Source organism: Dermacentor albipictus, chromosome 5 (genome assembly GCF_038994185.2).
Source record: "Dermacentor albipictus isolate Rhodes 1998 colony chromosome 5, USDA_Dalb.pri_finalv2, whole genome shotgun sequence".
Lineage (NCBI taxonomy): Eukaryota > Metazoa > Arthropoda > Arachnida > Ixodida > Ixodidae > Dermacentor > Dermacentor albipictus.
The window spans coordinates 136,545,058-136,558,260 of NC_091825.1; the positions used below are offsets into that span (position 1 = coordinate 136,545,058).

The 13,203-nt window shown below is 48.6% G+C and overlaps 1 protein-coding gene across 1 annotated transcript in view; it reads right to left on the reverse strand.

Moving 5' to 3' along the window:
- Positions 1 to 4,112: 4,112 nt before the first annotated feature.
- Positions 4,113 to 13,203, reverse strand: part of LOC135909261 (uncharacterized) — a 31,437-nt gene continuing 22,346 nt past the window's right edge. Inside the window, exons 6-7 of the mRNA XM_070538898.1 lie at positions 4,571 to 4,633; positions 4,113 to 4,208 (exon numbers count right to left, since the gene is read on the reverse strand). Coding sequence (XP_070394999.1) covers positions 4,113 to 4,208; positions 4,571 to 4,633 — 159 coding nt within the window. The remainder of the gene's footprint in view (positions 4,209 to 4,570; positions 4,634 to 13,203) is intronic.

Genomic DNA, 13,203 nt, shown 5'->3' on the forward strand with positions numbered 1-13,203 from the left:
AACTTGCAACTGACGAATGTGCTGTAATTTCTGCAACGTCAAGTCCGAAGTGTATATTCTTCGGTTTCCGGTTAAGCACCGAGGCATCAAGAAAAAGAAGAAAAAGAAGAGAGAGAGAGAGAGAGAGAGAGAGAGAGAGAGAGAGAGAGAGAGAGAGAGAGAGAGAGAGAGAGAGAGGCGTGCACATTCGCAAAAACAGCTTGTTTGCGCCAAGAAAGTCCAAGATTGACCCTTTGTTCGGGCCGTGTATTCAGCAGCAGTTACCAGGGGCAGTGGCGTTACTAGGATCAGCAGCAGCCGGGGCCGTTGGCACGTCGCGAGCTCCCCTTCCCCCAATCTTGTTTCAAGCAACGGAGCGCAATTTTATCCTCATGGCTTGTTTCAGCGAGGAGTTCGTTCTGTATTAAAGTTCATCAAATATTTATTAATTAAAATAATTACTTCATTGCTGAATTAACTATTATTTTTCTTCTCGAATATCCAAAGTAACGAGTGCATCACAGAAGTATCAATGCAGTACGACGTATCACATCGAAAGCGCACATTTACGTGTTTATTTTGTATAGTAACAGGCTCAAACACAGGAGAGTGCAATTTACTTTATTAAAAAACGAAAGAAACAAGTAACAGTTCTAAAAAATAAATGGAGGAAGTATAGTTTTTGTCAGATGAATGCCCAGATTAACATTATTAAAATAAACAAGCACACAGAACACAACAAATGCAAATTTTGAGCACGTAGAAGACCTGTAGCGATATGTGCGTGGCATGTGTACGCACAGTGTATGCACGGTTCATAGTGCATACGTAGTCGTGTAGGTATATACACGAATAAATTATCCGCATTTTTTAAATGAAATAGAAAAGTTGGACGGTAACCCGTCTGGCCGGGACAATACATATTGCAGAAGCGCGAAGAGATACACCGACCAAGATAACTGAAAATTTAATGACGTTTCGGCACTTTGTAATTTTCAGTTATCTTGGTAGGTGAATCTTTTCGCGCTTCTTCATTTTTTTTTTAAGTGGAGTTAGAAGAAGCACCTTGAAAGGAGGAAACTTGAAAGGAGAGGAAAATGAAGGCGAGCTAGCTATATAAAAGGCGAATGCGGGCTAAGAAGAATGTTTAGACTCAGTATAGAATGCGTGGTACATCAAATGAGCTTTCGTAATAAAAGTTGAAGCACATAATTTTTGGTAATCTCGCGCTATTCTCTATAGCGCAGTCGGCGGGGAAGTCTCTCCACAGCAGTTACAACGAGCGCGACGTGGGTGTATTTGCGAAACATGTTATGTACTTCTCAGGGACGACGTCTCTAATGCATATTTCGTTCTAACTGCACGTCTTAAGGTATCCTACGCCGTTGAGCCTCCTTAAGGGCACCGTGCTCCTCGCTGTCGCACCGTACTGGCTGCCCGCTGCTTGGTGACCTAAGAATTGACGTCGCCTCGAGGGGCGCGGCTTTGTGTTCGCCGCAGCCTCCCGGGTTCGGTATCGCACGCTCCGATAACCGAAATTCGTCGTGCCATATTGATAGTCAAATTTGTCGTGCCAATCGCATTTTTTCCAGATCCAAAAGTTGATGTGGCTTGTACGGACAGTTTGTTTTAATTCCGCGATCACGATTAGCCCACTGAAACTAAATGTTTAAAGCTAAATTAGTAGATTTTTGTTTTAAAAAGAAGTCGACTATTTACCCGCGTGTCACCCGTTGCTCCGTGGGCGGCACCACTCATGACGGCACCCGGTTACTACCACTGTTGCACTCAGCGAGAGGCGCCGTGTTTGACGAATAATTATTTGTCATTTCATCCCCTCTCCCCACCCCATTTCACTGCCAAGCTGCACCCGAGAAGCTCCCCCCACCCTCCCCCCCTTCTCTTCCCTGTTGACGCCTCTGCCAGGAGGTCCACATGATAGGTCCACATGATCCGCGAGACTGTGTGAAGCCATGTTATTGCCGAGAACGTCTGCTCCTCGCGCTCAAAGTCCCACGCAGTGACCCATTGACTCGAGTGGCATTGGATTTGGATGAGGAGACGCAGGACGAGTTGGTGCACTCCGCTTGTGTACGCGAGCCACTTGGTTTCCAGCGAGGTCCAAACAGAGCTCGAGTAATTCTTACGTACGCCCCAGGCCGCTTGCATCTTCTAATATGAAACTCGCTACTGAGATGAATTGGTCGCAGTTCAAAGCCTGCAGCCAACAGCATCCTCCTCCCCCTCCTTCTCTGCACGCTAAAAAAAAGTTTACACCCTTTGAGTCGTATACATCTTGCCACACAACGATAAATGTCATCCGTCATGTCCGCATTTTCTTTCTTTAACGCTGCGAGCCCGGTACTTCCCAGTAACGAATGGCATGCGCGTTATCAGCATGACATAGCATTGCCGACAGGAAAATAGTGGGCGCGGCGTTTTCAAGAAAGGGAACGCAAGCAAGGCAGATGACAATTATCGTTGCGTGGCAGATATACACCCCAAAGGGTGTAGAGAGAGAGAGAGAGAGAGAGAGAGAGAGAATTTTTATTGTCAAGATTGATTGGAGTTTTCTTTCCCAGCGGTGCGGGCTAGCATGGCGTCTGCTTCGCCGCGACGCTATCAGCCCATTCCGCCAACCGTATCATGGTCTTGCGGGTTGGAAGTTTTGGTCTCCCACTCTTCGTGTGAAGCAGCTCGCCTAAAGAGTTCTCTCGGAGGAGGGTTCTTTTGGCATCCCCACAAGATGTGATCTTGGTCCGCCAGGGGACAGCTACAATGTTTGCAGTTTGGTGGATATTCACCGCCGGTCATTGTATCTATATAGTCTTCTTGGACTAAGTACAGACCTAGTCTGTACTCTCCTCAGGTTAGTGGCCTGTATTCTTCTCAGTGTCTATTGCGGGAATGGATATATTCGCTTCGATTCGCAGTAATAAACGGTCATTTCGTTAAAGGTGTGGATGCCTTCATGTCGGTCAACCCCTTCGGGCAAGCCCACCTCCAGGTTACTAGCTGCTCGGGCGGCTAGGTGGGCAGCCTCATTGCCAGGGTTGGCTGCATGAGCGGGTACCCATACCAAATTCAATTGATTGAGTTCTTTGTTGATGATTCTGAATGCTTGAGGGGAAATGAAATCCGAGGTGTAGTTACGAATCGCTGTTTTCGAGTCGGATATAATAATTTTGGTGCCTGGGATGGAGGTGCCCATGGCAATGGCGGCCTCTTCCGCCTCCACAGTGGAAGATGTGTTTACCGTCGCACTGCTGATGGTGTGTGCGTCGCCAGTAGTGACGGCTATGGTGTGTCGACCATCACTGGTGCGAGCAGGATCCACGTATATGGCGGGTTGGTTTTTGTAACATTGCCAGAGTGCCGCCGCCCTAGCTTTGCGTCTACCGCTGTTTTCAGTGCTCATGTTTTTCGGAAGCGGGGGGATAATGATCTTGGTCCGGATAGTGTTAGGTATCCGCTGTCGTTGCGGGACCTCTAAGGCTGGGCCATACCCTAAGGTGTCCAGGATCGGCTGTCCCGCGTGTGTGCCGGATAATCGAACTGTTTGAGCCCAAGGATCTAAACCTTTTTTTTAGAGTGCGTGGCAGGCCAGATAACTGCACCTGGTGGGATCTTCGGCGGTACCGGCCGTTCGTGATCAGTTCTCTTTACTGCAAATACTTCTGTCCTTCTAACTTTGTTTATACGCGAGGGTGCGATAAACACCAGGTTGTAGTGCAGCGAATTTTACATCGCGACATTAAAGAGGAAGCGGGAACACCGGAGAAAGGGCGGGGGAGAGTAGTTGCCGCGAATGGTGAGGTGAAGGGGGATTTTCCCGAGACACATGGTAACTGGATCAATCTTGCATAATCATAACTGTATCGCTCTGTACACAACAGAAGAGCACTCCGCGTTTCGAGGTGTCTTTCCTACCACCTAACGTAACCTAACTAGCCGAACCGAGACTCAGTTATTTGACGAGAACCAGCGTATATTGTGCGCACTATGGTTGCCCCGTTGGAAGGCTAAGGAAAGTCAGAAAGATTTCTATAGTAAAGTGACACCACCCACGTGTACGATATTTATTTCCTGTAAAAACATATGTGTAGACGTCGCTGGCGTCCAAGCTTACACAACTAACCAATGACATCGACGTACTCTATCCCGAATGAAGTTAGGTCGTCGATCGCTTGCAATGATAGCTTCGTGAGGTCGCTGTTCCGAAGGCACGCCTGAAAGCCGAATGAAAAAAAAAAGAAAAAAAAATCTTGTCAAGTACACCGAATATGCCTAAAATTTCGTGGTATCGAAAACTTGTAAATCACACAGGAATACTGCGTTAACTATAGGGCCATTGGAGTGTTTGAGGTTGCGTGGGGCACACATTGAAGCATGTTTGACATTACCACATGCTACTACTACTACTAATAATAATGAACAGGCGGCCTCTCAAGGCGCTTCAAGGCAGTAGTGTCAAATAACGATGTTGTTTTGTGTATGCCTATTTTTCACTCTGTTCTGGAGACAAGTAAACGACAATAGCGTCTGCTCAATAACCATATAACATCTACACAAAAAAACAGAAATTTCTTACGAAAGTATCACCTAAGGCCTGGTGAAAGACATGAGGAGCACCGGAAGCGTGGAAGGGCCCATTCTGCGGTTGAATGTTATGTATAAATATATATAAGTAGAAGAGCAAGCATATATGGTCAGACACTTGGCGAACGTTAACGAAACCATTAGTAACCGCGCAACCGCTAGCAGTGCTTATTTAGTTTCTTCTCTGGAATTATTCTTTCAGAATAACAGGTCCTGCTCTAACTTTAGTACAGTATTACTTAAAACATAGAACACAAATAGTAAAAATTAAGGATGTTCTTTCTAAATCAATGATAACAAACACTGGCATACCATAGGGATCCATATTTGGTCCACTTTCGTTTTTAATATATGTTAATAACACACCTAATCGCCTGTTTTCTTCTAACACTATTCTTTATGCAGATGACTCAGTTATCTTTAACTCTGATAGTTGTGTAATCAACCTAGCTTCGAAACTTAATGCTGATTTAAGCAACATGAAACATTGGAGCAATAATAACCCACTCGATATAAGCCCCTCTAAAACTAATTTTGTTTTATTCACGTCCCACCAACGCTCATCCGCATTCATTCCTCCGGTTTACATTAGTAGTAATCTCATCGCCCTCAGTGACCCGCCGCGGTGGCTTAGCGACTATATGGTCCCGCACAAGGCGTTGGCGGGCTAGTTGGTACGTGCGAATCCATAATTACGTTGTTTAGCGCAAAACAACAGACACAAGAAATACGACGCGAACGCATTGTGCTGAACCATCTTTCTTCGTTGTTTTGCGCTAAACAAAGTAATTATGGATTGGCACCAACTAGCCCGCCAACGCATTGTGCTGAACTGTCTTTCTTATCGCCCTGTCCTGTCGTCTTACTTGTGTTCGTTGTTTTGCGCTAAACAAAGTAATTGTAGCGACTGTGGTGCTTGTTGTGCTGCTAAGCAGTAGTTCGCGGGACCTAATCCCGGCCGGCCACGGCAGCCGCATTTCGAAGGGGGCGAAATGAAAGAACGCCCATGTACCGCGATTGGGGGCGTGTTAAAGATCCCCTGGTGGTCAGAATTAATCCGGAGACCCCTACTACGGCGTGCCTCATAATCAACTCGTAGTTTTGGCACGTAAAACCCCAGAGTTTAATTCAATTGTGCGAAGGTTAGGGAGAATAGAAAGAGGAAGAGAGGGAGCAATGCGCGCTCAGAGTAAGGCTCAGAGGAGGAATATACAGTCGGCCACTAAGGCCGGTGTTCTTCGAAAATTGGAATAGCACACGAATAGCTTTCGAATGGGGAATCCTGGAAGCTAAGAAAGCGTTAGAAACGTTTCTTAAGTGCTTAGTTCCCCTTCAAAATACTCATGAGATGCCGGTAGATATGTCTCTTCGTTTTCTTGATCTTCGCCTGAGCTTTCAGGAGAGCCACACGTGTTGGTCGTATGAGCCGTGAGCCAACAAGCCACGTCTACCGTATTCGTCCGCACATTCTAAGCTTGTTAAGCGGGTCATTATCAGTTTACGCTTCAAGAATGCCCTTAGCAAGTCTTGCTGTCATGAAGTGGACGTAAGCTTTGAAAAGCAAACTCGACGTTTGTTCTTGGCTGTATATCCTAGGGTGGTGCTAGTCTCTGTCGCGGACCGTATTTTCCAGCACGCAGAAGCCAGTTGCCGATGCCCCTCCCGGCATACGCCCTAAAGTAAGTGTTATACCTTACATGCACGGGATATACCATAACTTGAAAAAGATGGCCCAAAGGGCGAATGTACAAGCTCGGCAGGCTTTGCAGGTTGACGGATCCAAATGACGTTCCTTCCGATAAGTGCAGAAAGCATCACCGCAAAAAGTTCGTCGAGTGTGTCCACCGGGTGGTTTACAACCTCCCGCTTTCATGTGGGAAGCAATATATCGGACAAACTGGGCATTGCCTGAATGATCGGCTCCGCGAACACAGCAACAATGTAAAAAATGGCTCCGGTGGTTTCTTGGAAATTCATTGTCACGATCATGGCTGCAAACCTCTTGAGAACCAATGCACGATTGTTTCCCGTGGCAGTACGCAGCTCATCCGAGAAATATCTGAAGCGCACATGATCGCAAAATTGGGTGATAAGTGTGTTAGCTTCCCTTCTCTGGCTCTTACAGAAAAAGAACTAAGTTTCTTCGACGCGGCATTACATGACTTGTAACTATGTTACATGAATACGCAGTTCATTTTCATGTAAGCGCATGAGCGGTCTACACTGCTTCACATGTATAAAATCGGTTTCAGTGGTACAATAAGCTTATTTGAAAGTTTGCGCTTGGCGCTTGGAGGAGGAAGACGAAGTGCTTCTCTTGCGGAACACATCTCGCCCGTCTCTGTGTTTTTCTGGACTTCTTACTGCACCTGTGGGGTCTACCGCCCCCTCCATCGCGGTGATGGATGTACAACACCCTGAGGATCCTCCCGGTTCCCGTTCACCCGCGGACATCGGTTCGAGGAAGCGAGGAAGTACGTCGAGTGGTAGCGAGGACACGGAGCTGTACTGCGCATCAGGTGACGAGTCCTCGGAGGACAGCTTTCGACTTGTCCAGTACCGCAAGGCCAAACGAAGAATTATCAACTCATCTTCGGCGTCCAGCTCGAACACTGTGAAAACAGCTCCTCAGCGATGGCCTCACTCCATCCTGTTTGTGCCACAGAACGCTACCGACAACCTGCGCGTCCTCAACAGGCAAGCACTCTCCGTGTATCTAGAGAACACCGTGCCAAATGAGATCAAGGATGTTAGGATAAATACTAGACGAAACATCCTGGCAATCGATGTGATGAACCCGAGTGCACTGACCATACTACAACATGTAACGCAGCTGGGAAACATCAAGGTCCGATCCATCGTGCCAACGAATGGTGCCACAATAACTGGAGTCATCTATGACATTGACAATGAAATATCTAATGCGGACCTCCCAATTCTCATAAAACCAGCAAGCGAACACAACGTGATTGTGCATGTTGGTCGCCTCGGCAACACACGTTGTGTGAAGATAACCTTCAAAGGCGACTGCCTTCCACCCTACGTGAAGGTCGGCCACTTTCGCCACCAGGTTCGACCATTTATTCCAAGACCAATGCAATGCTTCAATTGTCAGAAGATTGGACATGTGAAGGGTGTTTGCAGAAATTCGGCCGTGTGCCCTCGATGTGCCGAACCCCACTCAGAAGACAACTGCAGCGCAACCACGTTCAAGTGTCCGAACTGTCAAGGTGATCACTGCGCCTCTTCCAAAGACTGTCCCCAGATCAAGAAAGAGTTCACCATTCTTAAGCAAATGGTGAGAGACAACTCTACCCACAAAGAGGCCGCTGTGAAAGTACGGCGAAGACGACGTCACCGACAACGGTCTTCACGGCGGAAAACATCAAGCTTTCAGGAAAAGTCCCCTCGTCAAGCATCATCATCAGCGGACGTTTCCAGCACTCCGATCACCAATGTTGGAAGGGAGCAAACTGCCAGATCTCTCTCCACAAAGGAATGGCCGCCACTTCCACGTACACGACCGCCAGAAGAGCCGCAGAAGAAGCCGCCCCCAGTACAGCAAGGTGCTGTATCCGAGGAGTCGCGGAAAACAGATGAGCAAGTGATAGCACTTATTAGGCCTTTAATGAATGCCATTCGCGTGCTGCTAAGCAACATGCACACACCGTCTGCCAGAAGTGCGCTTCAAGTACTGGACGCTCTGAGTCCGGTGCTTGCAACCCTTGAGTAGATCATGGCTGCACAGCCACGGTCTTTTAGGGAAGACGTCCGACAAGCAGCTATTTTTCAGTGGAATGCCCGCGGACTCAGAGCGCGCCTTTCGGATTTCCGTCGCTTCGTGTTCGCCAATATGTTTCTCATTATCGTCATTTGCGAGCCGAACTTATCGAACAAAATCAGGCTTTCTGGATACGAATCATTTATGTCGTCAGCTGTTTATGAAAACAGTAAGGTTTTGGTGTTCATTCGCCGTGACCTCACCTACACTCATCAGCCTGTACCACCTAATGACAGTAATCAATATGTATGCCTCAACGTAAGGAAAAAGAATCTGGCCTTCACTTTTGTAGGCGCCTACCTATCTCCGTCAAGTCGATTTGATTACATAAGACTACGAGACATCCTTTCCTCAACTTCCAATCCCTGGGTCATCACTGGAGATTTCAACGCCCATCATACACTCTGGGGAAGTCCGATCATCAACGCAAGAGGCAGAGCTCTGGTATCTTTCGCCTCCAGTAATGAACTTTGGCTGCTGAATGATGGAAGTCCTACGTTCTTACGTGGCTCCACGTACAGCAGCTGTCTTGACTTGGCTTTCGTCTCACGAAGCCTAGTCAGGCGTGCAGGGTGGTTTGCGGACATAGAGACGCACGGAAGCGACCATATCCCCACCTACATCAAGATCAGAGGATTGACCGCTTCCAAAATACGGGATACGATCCAAAGAGTGGACTGGCCTAAATTTCAGTCTATTATGGAAGAACACTGCGACGCCAATCCATCTTTCGACTTGGAAGAGGCAATCAAGAGCGTGGTGCAAGACACTATGCGTACTCTAACATGCTCCTCGAAACTTAATGATTATGATGTGGAACTAGAACGACTTCGAGCGATCCGACGACGTGCTGAACGAAGATACCGACGTACGAAAACAATGGACGATCTACGGACCGCCAGGCGCACGCAAAAGAAGATACAGCGCCGGTTAGACAAGCTCGAATCACAACGTTGGGCTGCCTTCTGTGAGTCGCTAGATCCACGCAAGCCTTTATCGCAACTATGGAGAACGGTGCGCGGACTGCGGACACTTCCCGTACAGCGATTCCCATTCAAGGCACTTGCCCTCTCTCAAAAGAGATCGGAGATTGACGTGGCAGAGGATTTCTGCGCCAGATTATCCGGCCAACTCACAGCTACCAACATTCCATCACCTTCGAGCAGCTTTCCGCCACCACGTGATCACCGGTTGGATCTACCATTCTCGATCCACGAACTTAAGGCAGCATTAGCTTTGTGTAGCCGCACATCAGCGCCAGGACCTGACGGAATTTCCTACCGAGCTTTGTGTCACCTGGGGGAGCGAGCGAGAGGGGTTCTTCTTGAGGTGTACAATGAATCTTGGAGAAATGGCACGCTACCAACAACCTGGAAGACAAGTCGCCTTGTTCCACTGCTGAAGCCTGGCAAGTCGCCGTTGGAGCTCTCCTCATATCGCCCGATCGCTTTGGCGAGCTGTGTGGGCAAAGTAATGGAGAGGATGATCCTAGGACGCCTGGAGTGGTACTTGGAGTACCACAACACCTACCCAGATGCCATGGCGGGCTTCCGACGCGGTCGATCATCGATCGATAACGTCGTCGACCTGGTCACCTACATTCAACATGAGAAACGCCGTAAGCGTCTCTGCGCATCCTTATTCCTCGACGTTAAAGGGGCGTATGACAACGTTACGCATGAAGCCATCCTCTCTGCTCTCGCAGAGGTAGGAGTGGGTGGTCGGATGTTTCAATGGATACGGAGCTATCTATCCACGCGATCCTTCTTTGTAAGCACCGAGGAAGGCCATACTTCTCTACATTATAGCTACCGCGGCGTCCCCCAGGGCGGTGTACTTAGCCCCGTGTTATTTAATCTAACACTAATTGCTCTCCTTGAGGACGTGCCAACCACAGTCAGGCTATCAATGTACGCAGATGACATCTGCATATGGACATCTGCAGTAACACGCCTACAGCTGCGAGCGAGAATTCAGAAAGCCGCGACACAAACTGCTGTCTACCTCCGTAATCGAGGCCTGGAAATTTCCTCCGAGAAATGCGCACTAGTGCCATTTACGCGCAAACCCATGGCAAACTACAGTGTTACGATAAATGGCCAAGTAATACGACGGGTCCGATCGTACAAGTTTCTAGGTGTCATAATCGACAGGGACTTGTCATGGAGCCCACACATATCTTACGTGAAAAAACGGTTGACAGGCATATGCCACCTGTTCAAATTTTTCGCTGGCAAGACCTGGGGAATGTCGCCTAGTGCCATGTTACAACTGTACAGGGTGCTTTTTCTGGGATTTCTGCGATACAGCTTGCCAGCAATAATCAACACAGGCAAAACGAATCTACGCACTATACAAAGTCTTCAGGGTCAAGTGCTCCGGATCTGTCTAGGCCTGCCTCAGAATGCTTCAACAGTGGCTACGATAGCAATCGCTAGAGACCACCTTGTCAAGACCCACATTGACATTGAAGTACTCAGGACCCATATAAGGCATCTAGCCAGGACTCCTGGTCACCATTTAGCCTCTCTACCAGCGGACAGGCCACACACATCTTTCAGCCAAACGATAACTGCATATCATGAATCATTGCCAGCTTGTTTCACTCCGGCTGCGAGACCTTCGATCCCTCCATGGTGCCTCGCTCAGCCGAAAATCAACCTCGCAATACCTGGTATCTCGAAAAAAGCTGATCTGTCATCACCAGCCCTTAGACAGCTCACGCTACTACATTTGTACGAGAACTACCGTGACTCTACGCATATTTACACTGATGGATCTGTCCTTCCAAGCAGCTCCGCTGCGGCAATCGTCATACCAGCGCAAGCTACAACAATCAAATTTAAGACGACCCACGCGACAACATCGACAGCAGCAGAGCTCGCAGCGCTCTTTACTGCTCTTCATCACATTGGTGATGAACCGCCACACAAATGGACTATATTCTGTGACTCGAAGGCGGCACTGCAGTCTCTACTGTCACCTCTACGACGCGGACCACATGAACAACTAATATTCCATATTACAGAGACATTACACCATATCAGTGATGCAGGCCACGACATAACCTTTCAGTGGCTTCCAAGTCACTGCGGGATTGTGGGCAATGAACGGGCGGATCACGCTGCCCGCTCAGCCCATACTGAGGAGCGCCACGTCCCCATTCCTCTTTCTAGAACTGACGCTGCACGGAAGGTCCGCCTACTTGCTCGGCAGTGCACCGCCTCGCAATGGAATGAGCCACATTTAAGAAATCCGCGACTGCACTCACTTGATCCAACATTAAGTCTTCGAGCGCCATCACAGCTTCGCCGTAGAGACGCCACGCTTTTATATCGACTTTGGTTGGGCGTTGCCTTTACTAAAGCCTATGCCTTCCGCATAGGGATGACCGACACCCCAACCTGTGACCACTGCGGCCATGAAGAATCAATTGGCCATATTTTGTGCACTTGCCCGGAGTACAGTCCACAGAGGGCATGCCTCAGCCAGGAACTAGACCAACTGGACGACCAACCGCTATCTGAAAAAAGAATTCTGCAACATCGAAAGGACCTACCGTCACAGAAGAAGGCCGTGCAAGCGCTTTTGCGCTTCTTGCGATCTACCGGCCTGTGTGAACGACTTTAACTGGAACGCCTTTTGTGTGTATGTCTCCATGTGTGCGCGTTCGTTTTTTTTTTCTCTCTCTCTCTCTGTCATCTTTCTAACCCCTATCCCCCATCCCCAGTGTAGGGTAGCAAACCGGAGACTCATATCTGGTTAACCTCCCTGCCTTTCCTCTTCATTCTCTCTCTCTCTCTCTCTTGCGCTTGGCGTGTCGTCCTCTCACGTCCATGTCGTTTTTTTTTTGTTGCGCAATATCATTTGAGTAATGGATTATAATGGATTACAAACTTGCCCGGAACGCTGATCTCATGATAGTAGGGTCCCACCGGTTATTGCGGCTGACGTGTTCGTACAGGCTGATCCAGTCCTCGACGTCATCCCCATCTTTGCCCGAGAATACGCCAGGATCACGGGGAGCGGGGAGAGTGGTGTACGTCGTCGAAGAGGCAGCAGGTGTCGGAGCCGGCGGAGTCGAGTTGTCGTCGCCGGGAGCCATGAAGGAAGGCTCGACGTACCGTCCACTGCGAAGCTCCGTGACGAAGTACAGGGAACGTCCACCTCCACCAGATATGTTACGTAGGAAGGCGCCGACGAAAAGCTATATATATGAGATGCAGAATGGAGTGGGGCGCACGTGGATACACGATGCGGTTGACTTGATTTTCACCTACAGTTTGGCGCACCTGGAGGAGCGCGCGCTGTCAAGTAGTTAGGTGCGACTCAGCGGTTCCGGCCACTACACAGCGGGACCCGACAGACTGGTTACTGGGCCATGCACAGCTATCTGCAAGGGAAAGCAAGTGGCGCCTTCATTCTACTTCCTCCGATGGAACTTGCATCTCACTTTACAGCGAGTAATTGGTTATATGTCACGTTGCCTGTTACATTTTCTTTTCTTTACAACTTGACCGTGCGCACGATAGCACTTGCACAATGAACTCTTACCCCGGCCAGGTCTGGAACATGGCTTCACCGGGTAGAAGACGAGCGTTGTGTACCGTGAGATTAAAGCCACAGCTCGCGAAGTGGTGCACAGATTTGGTTCCTCTGTCTAAGGTAGCTGACCTATATAGCTGCGACGACACCTCCGAAATCTCCCGGGCGGCGTGTTGCTCCTTATACCAGAGATTGCGGAAGTCCTTGCGTAAACTTCCATGACTCGAGCGAAGCTCGCTAAATGTAATAATAATAATAATAATATTTGGGGTTTTACGTGCCAAAACCACTTTCTGATT